The sequence below is a fragment of the Saccopteryx bilineata genome, chromosome 5 (genome assembly GCF_036850765.1).
Source record: "Saccopteryx bilineata isolate mSacBil1 chromosome 5, mSacBil1_pri_phased_curated, whole genome shotgun sequence".
NCBI classification, from domain to species: domain Eukaryota; kingdom Metazoa; phylum Chordata; class Mammalia; order Chiroptera; family Emballonuridae; genus Saccopteryx; species Saccopteryx bilineata.
In genome coordinates, this window is record NC_089494.1 from 125,296,842 (window position 1) to 125,310,890 (window position 14,049).

Genomic DNA, 14,049 nt, shown 5'->3' on the forward strand with positions numbered 1-14,049 from the left:
GCCAACTAAATGGGAAATGATATTTTCAAACAACAGCTCAGATAACGGCCTAATATCCAAAATATACAAAGAACTCATAAAACTCAACAACAAACAATCCAATAAAAAAATGGGAAGAGGACATGAACAGACACTTCTTCCAGGAAGAAATACAAATGGCCAACAGATATATGAAAAGATGCTCATCTTCATTAGTTATTAGAGAAATGCAAATCAAAACTGCAATGAGATACCACCTCACACCTGTTCGATTAGCTATTATTAACAAGACAGGTAATAGCAAATGTTGGAGAGGCTGTGGAGAAAAAGGAACCCTCATTCACTGTTGGTGGGAATGTAAAGTAGTACAACCATTATGGAAGAAAGTATAGTGGGTCCTCAAAAAACTGAAAATAGAACTACCATATAACCCAGCAATCCCTCTACTGGGTATATACCCCCAAAACTCAGAAACATTGATACGTAAAGACACATGCAGCCCCATGTTTATTGCAGCATTGTTCACAGTGGCCAAGACATGGAAACAACCAAAAAGCCCTTCAATGGAAGACTGGATAAAGAAGATGTGGCACATATACACTATGGAATACTACTCAGCCATAAGAAATGATGACATCAGATCATTTACAACAAAATGGTGGGATCTTGATAACATTATATGGAGTGAAATAAGTAAATCAGAAAAAAACAAGAACTGCATTATTCCATACGTAAGTGGGACATAAAAACGAAACTAAGAGACATTGACAAGAGTGTGGTGGTTACGGGGGGGGGGGGAGAGATAAGGGGGAGGGGCACAAAGAAAACTAGATAGAAGGTGACAGAGGACAATCTGACTTTGGGTGATGGGTATGCAACATAATTGATCGACAAGATAACTTGGACATGTTTTCTTTGAACATATGTATCCTGATTTATTGATGTCACCCTAGTAAAATTAATAAAAATTGAAAAAAAGTTAAACACATCCACTTCCAAAAAAATAAAAATAAAAAACCTTATCCTCAAGACTGATTTGTCCAAGACAGTGAAACCCTGTGTTACTGAGTCCTGCTGAAACACTAGGAAAAACAGCACAAGACACACAGCTGATTGTTGGAGATGCGAAACTAATCTGGTCTGCCATGGAATACACCTGGCCTGTGGCGTCCATTTGGAGGTTATCCTTGGTCTCAATGGAAGCTGAGTAATTCATACGCTGCATAATACACATTTTTAAAAGTCGAGAGGGATCTAATAGAAAATGAGCCCAAGGAGAAAGTGATTTCCTGCACCACAGAAAATCAAAAGGGTGTAACCAGCATGTACTGGTGAAGAAGATCAGGACAGCATCTCTCCAGGAGTCCACTGTCCTACTGTCTTTGCCACATATACTCCAGATTGGCCATCTTGAGTTAAAAAAAGGACCTTGGATCAGCTGTCTAGGGAACCAGGCTTCATGTGGGGCCTTCCATCAACAGTTCTTTCTTCAATTAAAGAAACTGTGTTCCCACAGGGGGCTGTGGGCTCCCTGGTGGTTCTTGTAAAATCTGGTGAGGATCAGAGGCTTGGGGTTCTGGGGTCTTCTATGCTGGGTGCAAGTTGGCCCATGATGTGCAATCCTCTGCCAGACCAATGTCCACACCCTCCCAGAGGAGAGAGGACAGAGACAGGAGGAGATTTAAGGAGCTTTATTTGGGGGAAAGGGAAGATTAAAGGGATTTACAGAGACCCAGCCAAAGAAAACTTGAACAAATTAACCCCTAAAGTCCTCCCACGAGAGAAAATAAGGTCTATCTGCCACGCCTGATCGCTGTCCATTCAGTTGCCAAGTTCGAACCAGAAATTCCTACTTGAAACACAGTCCTCATTAGCCCCTCTGGGGACATGCTCTATCCAGAAATGCAATTTCCCAAATCCTACCCTCATAGTCAATAAAAACACTAGATTTTATCTATTTCTAATCAAAAAAACCTCCTGGCTTTTCTTCTCCAATCACAGTATAATATGTCCTATCAAAAAAAGAGTAGCTAGGCCCTGGCCAACTGGCTCAGTGGTAGAGTATCAGCCTGGTATGTGGAAGTCCCAGGTTCGATTCCCAGACAAGGCACACAGGAGAAGCACCCATCTGCTTCTCCACCCCTCCCCCTCTCCTTCCTCTCTGTCTCTCTCTTCCCCTCCCACAGCCAAGGCTCCATTGGAACAAAGTTGGCCCAGGTGCTGAGGATGGCTCTATGGCCTCCGCCTCAGGTGCTAGAATGGCTCCGGTTGCAACAAAGTGATGCCCCGGATAGGCAGAGCATCGCCCCCTGGTGAGCATGCCAGATGGATCCCAGTTGGGTGCATGCGGGAGTCTATCTGCTTTCCTGCTTCTCACTTCAGAAAAATAAAACAAAAAGAGTAGCTAGAGCTCTTACATTTACTATTTTTCACAGAATTCTTGGGCTGTGAATTCCCCAATCAAGTAAGAAATTAGAGGTTCTAGGCCCACCATCAAATTGATCTAGATGATAATTCCAAAGGCAAAAACCAGCATTTTTTTTTTAATTTTTTTTGCATTTTTCTGAAGCTGGAAACAGGGAGACAGTCAGACAGACTCCCGCATGTGCCCGACCGGGATCCACCCAGCACGCCCACCAGGGGGCGATGCTCTGCCCATCCTGGGCGTCGCCATGTTGCGACCCTCCTGGGTGTTGCCATGTTGCGACCAGAGCCACTCTAGCGCCTGGGGCAGAGGCCACAGAGCCATCCCCAGCGCCCGGGCCATCTTTGCTCCAATGGAGCCTTGGCTGCGGGAGGGGAAGAGAGAGACAGAGAGGAAGGCGCAGCGGAGGGGTGGAGAAGCAAATGTGCGCTTCTCCTGTGTGCCCTGGCCGGGAATCGAACCCGGGTCCTCCGCACGCTAGGCCGACGCTCTACCGCTGAGCCAACCGGCCAGGGCCAAAAACCAGCATTTTTGCGGAAAGTTCAGTAGTTCTTCCAGCTGCTGAAATGTCCAGCCTATCCCAACTTCCCTCTGTGATAGAAGAGGAGATACCTCAGCCCATCCTGGACATAAGCTCTTGGAAGAAAGGAAATTCACCTTAAAATGCAGCAACCTCTCACAAGGGGAGCCCAGAAGTCCAAAGGACATGAACTTACCCTCTAAACCAGTGGTTCTCAAACTTTTTGAAGTCAGGGCACATTTAAAATCCTACAAATAATTGTAGGCAAGAGGGATTAAAAAAATAAAACAATGACAAAAACGTTATCTTTTTATATAGATAGATCAGGAGTCGGGAACCTATGGCTCGCGAGCCAGATGTGACTCTTTTGATGGCTGCATCTGGCTTGCAGACAAATCTTTAATAAAGAAAATAATAACGGGCCCTGGCCAGTTGGCTCAGTGGTAGAGCGTCGGCCTGGTGTGCAGGAGTTTGGGTTCGATTCCTGGCCAGGGCACACAGGAGAAGCGCCCATTTGCTTCTCCACCCCTCCCCCTCTCCTTCCTCTCTGTCTCTCTCTTCCCCTCCCGCAGCCAAGGCTCCATTGGAGCAAAGATGGCCCGGGCGCTGGGGATGGCTCCGTGGCCTCTGCCTCAGGCGCTAGAGTGGCTCTGGTCGCAGCAGAGCGACACCCCAGATGGGCAGAGCATCACCCCCTGGTAGGCATGCTGGGTGGATCCTGGTCGGGTGCATGTGGGAGTCTGTCTGACTGTCTCCCCGTTTCCAGTTTTAGAAAAATACAAAATAATAATAATAATGTTAAAAATACAAAACATTCTCATGTATTACAATCTATTCATTTCCTACCACTCATGTTCATGGTTGCAGGTGGCTGGAGCCAATCACAGCTGCCCTCCAGGAAAACACCAAATTTTTATTGGATAATGCATAACGCACACGGGTCATTGTATGGCTCTCATGGAATTACATTTTAAAATATGTGGCGTTCATGGCTCTCTCAGCCAAAAAGGCTCCCGACCACTGATATAGATACATTCTTAGTAAGATTTAATAAATTTGACAGGTCCTGGCACGAATGTGTTAAGTTTTTTCATTCTTGTGTTTATGAGAAACATGAGCCTGATGTGTTCTAGCAATTTCTTCAATGTTTGGGCATATATTTGAAAGGCAAACCCTCATTTCCTATTCAATACATTGAAGAATTCCTCTCTTTTTACTCTTAATTGTGTTGAGGGTAGAAAATCCTAATTCACATAGATAGGATGTTGAAAATTGTAGTAAAATGTTCAAAGCTTTTTTAGATATTGCCACATATTCATCTTTTATAGAAATCCAAAAGGCTTCAAGAAACAATTCCTTATGTTTAATCATCAATCCACGATCAGTGGATATAGCTGCTAGTTCTTCTTCCTCTGTTAATGTTAAACCAAAATCACTTGAAGCTTCCATGAATGGGTTTCTAATCCAATCGTATTGTTCAGTGTTAAGGGATGGAAAATGCTATAAATTAAATTCTGCCCGTCAGCCTTCAAGTCCTATTTTATTTACACTTAAAACTTTTGCTCACTTCCAGAATTGGATTCTTCAATATCACGCTTCTTTTTGAGAAATCTATCCATTTTATTTGGGTATATTTATCTAAAAATAATATAATGATGTGTTAATAATAAATATAATAATGATATGTTAACAAAAAGAGTGGTATTTCCATAATGAAATGGTATAATAGAATAACTATATTTATTTTTATATCTGGGCACATTCCGCGAACCAGTGCAGATGGTAATTCCAAGTCCCAAATAGGAAAGGTGCGGAATTAAGAAAATACAGGGTCTGGAGGGCCCTGTAATCACTGCTAGCAAGAACAAAGCATGCCCCAAAACCATATCTTGCTTTATTTATAGGGTAAAGTGGGCCATTAGCAAATCAATGAGATCTTTGATCATGTTTCCAAAGCAACCCAAGAATTTTACCAAGTACAGAAAACCCCCACCATACATATCATCTTAACTTTCTGCCAAACAATGGATAGAAGAAACCTGCCTCCAGTCTTTCCGGGGAACATGGGGGGTAGTGTAAACAATCCAGCACCACAGCTTAACAGCCTTTTGCAACCTAATCAGGCAAGTGAGGTGGGGTGTTGGACAGACTGTCAGCTTACAGCCAATTCCCCACACCTCTGTCCCCCAAAAATCTAAATTCCAAAATCTCTGTTGGTGTTTTGGTCCCCAACAGGCACATATTTCTCTGGAATACCATAGGGCGCACTTAGAAATCTTCTAGGGCACACCAGTGCGCCCTGGCGCACACTTTGAGAACCACTGCTCTAAACTGTTGCCAAGAGCTTCCCAGAGCATGGACAGGTGCTCAGAAAATCCTTAGGAAAATTGACTCAAACCACCAATGGCACCATTCTTTCAAGTCAAAATCCTTGGAGAATCTCATACCCCACATCCAATCTACCAGCAATTGCCATCAGCTCTCCCTTCCAAATAGATCCAGCATTCAACGACTTCTCATCCCTCCACCACTACTCCCCACTTTTGACCCAGCACCATCTCTTCCCTGCATTGCTGCACTAGCCTCCCAACTAGTCTCCCCACTTCTGATCTGGAGAGCACCAGTCCATCAACCCAGCAACCACAGCCATGACGGACACACCTAAGTCACATCAAGTTACTCCTCTCTGCTTAAAACCCTCCAATGTTCCCCAGGTCCTTAGAGCAAAGGTCATTCTTTACCATGGTTGATAAGGCCTTTGGGAGTTTGCCCACCTCCCTTCTTCTGTGCCCGCTCACCCCTGCCGTGCCTCTCTAACCTCAGCTTACACTCTCCTCCCTGATCTGTCAGTTCCAGCTGCATAGCCTCAGAAACACCAGGCACATTCCCATTTGAGGCTGTTAGGCCCCCAGTCCTTGCTGTTCCCTCCAACTGGAATACTCTACCTTCAGCTATCCGTATGCTCCTTCAGATATGTATTCAAATATCAGCTTCTCAGCAAAGCCACCCTGCTTCAAGCTGCAATCACTTCTCCTCCAAAAGGAATCCCCATTCCGATTTATTTTTCTCCCTGGTGTATATACTATATAAAACACTCCAAGTTTTACTTATTCACACTTTTTATTTCCTGACTATCTTGCCAGAATGTAAGCTCCAGGAAAGCGGGCATTTTTATCTGTGTGTTCAATGATAAACAGCTCTACCTGGTGCCTAAAATATAGCAGGTATTTAATAGAAATTCCTCAATGTATAAGAGGCTGAATTGATATGATGCCTTGAAGAAGAAAGCAGAAGAAGGAGGAGGAGGAGGAGGAGGAGGAGGAGGAGGAGGAGGGGGAGGAAAAGGAGGAGGAAGAGGAAGAAGAAGAGGAGGAGGAAGAGAAGGAGGAAGAAGAGGACAAGGAGAAAAAGGAGGAGGAGGAGAAGATGAAAAGGAGGAGGAGAAGGAAAAGAAGAAGGAGGAAGAGGACAAGGAGAAGGAAGAAGAGGAAGACTGAGAAATGCAAGCTTCTAACAAATATTACAGCTGGGATACCCTTGAGTAGAGAAATCTAGGGACTCCCCCACCCCTATTTTCCTCTTGGTAATATGCTTCCAAATACTTCTCTGAGACTCTAAAAGTCAGAGTAATCCCATAATAAATACTATAAATATTTAAGAATTCAGGCAGCCAAATATACAAACCACCTCAAGTAGTTTTACATCCCCCTTTTCTCCCTCTAAATACAGCCCAGGAAAGAACAGTGAGTCCGTTTTCCACCTGGGCCTTCAGATAAATCAATCATCTTTGTCCCCAACAGTTGTATTGAAAGAGCACTTCAGAATAAGAAGTGTAAGTATAATACTGTGGGAAAGATAATGCTTGCCCCCCCTCCCAGAAAGTTCTATTTATACCCTTCCTAAAGCAGCATCCAGCAGCCTCTCATTTAATGAAAAAGGGAACACACTATGCTACTGATGTCAGCAGGATCAGAATTCTTATACTAGGCTGTCTCACTCAGCTACTAGCTTGGACATAAAACTGTCCCTCTCACCAGGAATCCACTGCACTTGGCCATGCACGATGGCTCCTGAAGAAACGATAACAAGTACCTTCCATGCACAGACGAGCCTTCAAATCTCAGGGTTGTCAGAGTACTTGAAAACCATCTCACCTTCCCTATCCCCCTAATTTTAGAGATGAGGAGCCGGGCAAATGACCAATCAACCCACAGGCCACACACCCCATTAGTGGCTGAGCCAGACCAGCAACCAAGGCTCACACCCTATAGGATGCCTGCTTCAGCCCCTACAGACAGCAATTACTTACTTCCACGTGAAATGTTAAATCTGTAAGAAAACCATGTATTTATACCACACAGGGATGAATATCTATTGTTAGGATGTGCCAGTTCCTATATTCCAGGGGAAATGAGGTCTATTGGGAAACTCCTTCTGCATCATACCAAGTATTAAAGCCTTATCTATTCAGATGCCGTTCAGGGCAGGGAAATTACAGAAGAGACTTCATGAGTCTGGGGTACTTCCTGGACACCATGCCAAAGCCTTCTTCCCATATGTATACTTCCCCAAATGGCATATTTTCATTTTCTTGTTTCAGTATGGAATACTACTCAGCCATAAGAAATGATGACATCGGAACTTTTACAGCAAAATGGTGGGATCTTGATAACATGATACGAAGCGAAATAAGTAAATCAGAAAAAACCAGGAACTGCATTATTCCATACGTAGGTGGGACATAAAAGTGAAACTAAGAGACATTGATAAGAGTGTGGTGGTTGGGGGGGGAGGGGGAAAGGGAGAGGGAAAGGGGGAGGGGGTGGGGCACAAAGAAAACTAGATAGAAGGTGACAGAGGACAATCTGACTTTGGGTGATGGGTATGCAACATAATTGAACGACAAGATAACCTGGACTTGTAATCTTTGAATATATGTATCCTGATTTATTGATGTCACCCCATTAAAAAAATAAAATTATTTAAAAAAAAAAAAAGAAGTTGTAGAAGACATCCATAGTAAAGGTGGCCTGAAGAACCTCAACAAACATGCCAGCAGAAAAGTTTACTGCTCCTAGTTTGCTGGTACACAGCATTTATCTGCTCTCACAGTGTGCCAAGAATCTGACATGTCACTGATTAATAAATAGCAATTATTTATTGTAAGTAATTACCACTTTGTCAAAAGATAAGGTTAGGGCCCTGGCCGGTTGGCTCAGCGGTAGAGCGTCGGCCTGGCGTGCGGGGGACCCGGGTTCGATTCCCGGCCAGGGCGCATGGGAGAAGCACCCATTTGCTTCTCCACCCCCCCCCCTCCTTCCTCTCTGTCTCTCTCTTCCCCTCTCGCAGCCAAGGCTCCATTGGAGCGAGGATGGCCCGGGCGTTGGGGATGGCTCCTTGGCCTCTGTCCCAGGCACTAGAGTGGCTCTGGTCTCGGTAGAGCGACGCCCCAGAGGGGCAGAGCATCGCTTCCTGGTGGGCAGAGCGTGCCCCTGGTGGGCGTACCGGGTGGATCCCGGTCGGGCGCATGCGGGAGTCTGTCTGACTGTCTCTCCCCGTTTCCAGCTTCAGAAAAATACGAAAAAAAAAAAAGATAAGGTTAGGTTCCAGAATATTCACTCTCAAAAGAAGCCACACTGCAGCCCATGGATTAAGTAAGAAGTCTGTCCTGAGTGAGGCCTGACTCAGAGGTGTGTCTGCTAACCCAGGCTCCAACCACAAGGACGGTCTTTTCCCCTATGCTGTCCTTTGCTTCCTCCGCCTCTTTTCCCATCCTCTTGGACCAGCCTTCACTCCTATTTGGCCCTCCCCTCCAGCAAGGTCCCTCTGACCACAAAGACTAAACAGACCCTTAAGCTTCAGCAGTAAGTGTTCTGTTCTGCAAAGAAAAGTACCTGAATCAGGCAGCCAAATATCAAATGACAGTTCTGAGTAGTACTCATCAGGCTTTTACGATGCTTTATTTGAAAAGCATTTTAACACTGAAAGCTGAGAGTCTGGCTCCTGGCAGGGCTTTCCTGCCTTAGAATCTTAAGGATATACGGTGAAGGGGTGACAAATAGAACGATTGGGCTGCAGAGTACCTAGGAAATAAATCCCAATCATAATTATTGATGCCTTTGATTTACGCTAGGTTTCATTACTCAATATCCACACTGATGGGATCGGAAATGACCACTCTATTTAGACACAGGACATGGCTCAGGGTGAAACAGGCATCCTGAACTTCAGACCACTTCTAGAAAGTCCAAAGAAACAATGTTGATAACCCAAAAGCTTTGAAATGCTACAGATTTAGATAAGACATTACCCTGCAATTATGTTTTCTTTACATTAATATTAGTATTAGCTTACCAAATGCTAAAATTAAGTCTCACTGTTATTAAACACTTACCATTACATAATTTACAAAGTGTTTCAACCCCATATGGATAATCATGAGTTGTTCTGCCTAGATTCAAATATCAGCTCTACCACTTAATAACTAGCTCATATTTGGCAGGTCATTTACTTTCTTTTTCCTCAGTTTTCCAATCTGTCAACTGGGATAGTAGTAAATACCTACCTCATATGGTTATTATGACAGTAAAATGAGTTGATACATGTAAGCACTTAGAATGATGCCTGCTACTCAGTATTCATTTGATAAAGTTGCCCACCGGACCTGTGGTGGCACAGTGAATAAAATGTTGACCTGGAATGCTGAAGTCTCCAGTTCAAAACTCTGGGCTTGCCTAGTCAAGACACATATGAGAAGCAATTGTTATGAGTTGATGATTCCCACTTCTTCCCCATCTTTCTCTCTCTCTTCTTTCTAAAAATCAATAAGTAAAATCTTTTTTAAAAAAAAAAAAGTCACCCATGATTACTATTATTATCATTATGTCATTGAGTAAAAACATTTTGATCATTTTATTGTTTGTTTCATTCTTCTGGAACTCCTGCCAGCTTTATAGGACCTCTATGGGAAGCTCCTTCTCAAAAGCTCTTTTTAAGACAGCAAGCAAAGTGTTGGGACCCCCAAAAAGACCCATACCCAAGCTCACAGGGAACATGGCCAGAGTCCAAAAGGTTATTCTTCAGAGCGCTACACTCTCTCTGGCACCTGAAATGAAATCCCATCTTTCCCAGAGTGGAGACCACTGCAGTCATCCCCAAGCCACAGCTCAGTGAGCCTCAGAGCCCACAGCTGCAGAGGTGTGGCTGCAGGGTTCTCCCTGAAAGCAGGAGTCACTTAGGGGACACTGCATCAGTCTGCCTGGAGGCCGGAGGCAGAGTGACCAGTATGAGGGTTTCAGGTGGAAACATACCATGCAAAGAGATGCATTCTCACATGAAGAGACTCCACTGTCTCCAGTCAGTCCCCTGAATCACAGTCATATAATTGGTGTAGGGATCACAAGTAAAGGCTCACTTCTAGTTTCTCAGTAACCTGAGCATCTCAGAGTTACAACCTCAAACCCAAATAAACCTCAATGGCAATTTTCCAAAGTTCTCTCCAAAACTCACTCCTTAGCTGGCCATGCTGAGAGGCAGCCTCAAACCCCTCCTTATGAACAGGCTAAGTCTTTGGTTTTCACTGCAACAAAGATAGAAAGGGAGACCCTCAGAGGCACTCCCTAAAGAAAAGCACAAATGCTGGAGGCCCTATTCACCAAGGCAGCATGTGCTTTCCCAGCAATCAGCATGAATGGGACGCCACCTTCACAACTTCACTCTGGGGGACCCACTGCAGATATGGGGGTGGGGGCAGCAGGGAAAATGACCAAACAACTGCAGTGGGCCCTGGGTGTGGAGCAGAAGGCAATCTGGGTTTGAAAATATTGTTCTGGGAAAGCAAACAAAAATACAGGTAAAGGGAAAAAAGAAAGGAAAGGAAGAGCATGCGGACTTGTTCTACGAAACACCTCCTGTTCCTCTTCCCAGCCTAATCAACACCTCCATGAATCCCTGCAAAATGTCCAGTTCCTGTAGCACCTGTGTGTTAATTAGATACTGACAGATACCCATCAGCAACAGATACTGATCACATGAGAGGAGAAAATCACTTGAACTTCAGATTCACTCAGCAGTGCCTAATTCTCTTTCACTATCGGCCTCCCCACCTATGCTCCGCGCTCAAAACAAAACAACAAAAAACCAAAAACCAACTTCTGGGCAGAGAGGGAACAGCAGCTGAACACAGCGCCACATGCTTGCTCCTTCTGATTATTTCTTTCTTGAGACGCAGCCATCAACATCGGACTAAATACAGCCCTGGAGAGAAACGCCTGCACAGTGACACTGACAGACCTTCCCTCCGCGACGTGCACCCCAGGGTGTGCGGCTGAGCCTCTGAGAAATGGACACACTCTCAGCTGAGGTGCTGCCCACACATGACCCTGCACACTGCGAAATTCTTCCCTTCCACGAATCGTGGCCATCCAAAGTCTTGCCTACACCTGGTACGTGCAAAATGCCAATTCTGTAAGAATACATATAGAACAAAATGGGAATGACCAAAACCTTATTTTCTCGTGACCACATCTCTCGTTCACACGGTGCGCCCCTACACCCGGTGAGTAAACGCTCACAGCCAGTAAAACAGAAAATCCACTATCTCAGCCAACAGTCACGCGTGGGGAGAAAGAAGTCAAGAGGATGGCGGTGTCAGGGGAAGTGTAAAGTCACCGGTCGGCGGAGTCTGTCCTTCTAAAGCCCAGAGCTCCCCCGCCCAGGAGCCGTGCCAATCTGCTCCCGGGGTCGCAGAGTGCTCGGCATGGCTCAGAGCCCACAATGAGGACGTGGCGACCCACGGTTCCTGCGGCGGGGACGACGGTATTGGCGACAGCGGAGCCGCCTAAGCCCCTGCAGCCGCAGCCCCCTCCAAGCTCTTTTCCCCGGTCCCACTTACGTTCCGAGGGTCTCCTTGAACTCGAAAATTTTCTTGATGTCCTCCGCTTGCTTTTTCCAGGAGGAGCTGCTCTCGCAGTTCTCTCGGGCCATGGCAGACGAGGACGGCGTGCACGCGGAGCGGGCGGCGGCGAGGCCGGGCACGAGTCCTGGCGGGCGCGCTGAGGAGGGGGCGCCCGGCGGCGGCGGGGACGCAGGGCCGGCGGCGCGGGCCCGGACTGTCCCGGAAGGCCGGGCTGGCGACGCAGGGATGCTTGACGCGGGAGCCGGAGGAGCCTTGCTGCTGCGGCAGAGCTTCCTCTTCTGCAGTTTCCTCTTTCACTCTCGCTGCCGGCGCGGTCCCTCCCTGGCTCGTATTTCTGCTTGTCTAAGGCACAGACTTCCTGCCGCCGCCGCCTCCTCTCCCCGGCTTCTCTGCTGCAGATTGCCAGCCTCACTTTCTGCTACTTTCTTGCCTCGGTTCTCCGCCTCCCCGCCGCCCGCCTGCACCCTCCTCCTCCTCCAGCTGCGGGTTCCCCGCCCTCCCCGCGCGCCTCCGCCTTCGGGGATGTCCTGCGTCCCGGGAGCTGTCAGCTGCCGGGCCACCCTCCTGGCCGCCGCGCGCGCCCTGGAGCCTGAGAAAGAGCAGGTGTGGGGACACGAGCAGGTGTGCGGCGTTGAGGCGCGTGCGGGAGAAACCAAACCCCTGGGGTGATTTATTAATTCTGCAAAGTCAAGTCTGGGGGCGCGAGGGCTTTCCTCCCCGGCGGCTGGCTGGGGCGCCTCAGCGTCGCGCTTGGCTGCAGCCGGCTGGGCGGGGCAGGGGCGGGGGTGGCGACGCGAGGCCTCGGGGATGTTGGGCGTCCTTTCCTAGTCCCAAGCACTGGCCGGTGGGATCCGGAGCTGCGCCGGCCCCGAGGGCGGGGGCCGGTTGTTATGGTGACCGAGGCGGCGGCCGGGACGCGAGCGGAGGTGTACACTGACTTGGCTCCGCGGCGCCCGCCTGGGCTAGCGCTCCTCAGCTTGTTAGTCCCTTCAGACTGGGTGACTAGAGCTAATTCGCATTGCACCAAAATCGGCGCTAGCGCCCTACTGGGGCTCGTGGCGACGAGAAAGCCTGGGAGCTTAGGGACTGGGGATGCGCAGGACGTGCCAGGCGCTGCCTAGTTTTCCCTTTAGGAGCAAAATTCCCAGCGTTATTTGGCTGCTGGGAGGCGGTTGGGTTGGAGGGGGTTGTTTCGGTCCCGGCTTCGTGCGCCTCTCGGGCTGCTCCGGTCCCGGGCGAGAGCGGCCAGCGCATCTGGGACTGCCCTGCGCTCCTGCTCGCCCGCCCGCTCCCCCCCCCCCCGTTTCTCCCTATTTCCTCCCGCCGCTCTGCGGCCTCGCAAACCCAGAGACTTAGTAGAAAGCGAATGTCTGCCCCACACCCTCCTTAGTCCCACCCGGCTTAGTAGGGTACCCAGGTGGCAGGACATGGACATGGAACCATCCTTTCTAACGGGCTAGGGAAACAAACCTCGAGTTCCCTCTGGCCTTCTTCTCGGAGTTGTACTTTGCTCCCATGTCTCCCTGTCAGAGGGCATGCATGTACGGATACCCCGGTCCCAACCTGCAGGGGCTGCCTCTTGTTCCAGAAAATTATAGCCTTCCCTGTATCAAGACGATCGTTTCCCCTAGAGCCCCCCTAGGCTGGATTGGGTAAACAATCCTGGCTTTTGATGGGAGACAGGAGACACCTGTCCCATTTTCCCAGTACTGTTCCAATTTCGCTGTAAATGGGGGGGAGGGGCGGTGTTCTCTCTGAAAAGGAAACTTCAGTACCTTCTGCCTGGTTCTAACAATCTGAATGCAGGCTAATTGCTCTTGCGAAACAGCCTGGACCCGCATGGGTCCCCCAACTGCTTCCCTGATCCCAAGGTGGTCAGACGATAACCTGGCCCTCATCCCCCCCACACCTCCATGCTGGGCCGTCTTTCAGAGGCTGTTAGCTTAAGACTCTTCAGGCTGAGGACAGCAAATAGGGGATTACTTGGAGTTGGAAACACAGACTGAATTGACACATGAACGTTCCAAGACAGATGGCTGAGGAACCTCTCTCAAAGTCAAGGCATATCACCCAAACCCAAGGCTAACAGCACCTCCCTCAATAAGATATAAATTTGGAGAACTATATAATCTTTGATTTGGGTTAAATGTTAGGTGTGAAGAGTAGAAACCAGGCATAACTGAAATCCCAGTTGGCACCTCCTATGCC

At 47.8% G+C, this 14,049-nt stretch overlaps 1 protein-coding gene across 2 annotated transcripts in view; it reads right to left on the reverse strand.

Annotated features, from left to right (window-relative positions):
• Positions 1–12,567, reverse strand: part of CAMK1D (calcium/calmodulin dependent protein kinase ID) — a 537,115-nt gene extending 524,548 nt beyond the window's left edge. For both annotated transcript variants that reach the window (XM_066278887.1, XM_066278885.1), the window contains exon 1: positions 11,818–12,567. In XM_066278887.1, the coding sequence (XP_066134984.1) occupies positions 11,818–11,909 (92 nt within the window). In that variant the 5' untranslated portion in view covers positions 11,910–12,567. The remainder of the gene's footprint in view (positions 1–11,817) is intronic.
• Positions 12,568–14,049: the final 1,482 nt, after the last annotated feature.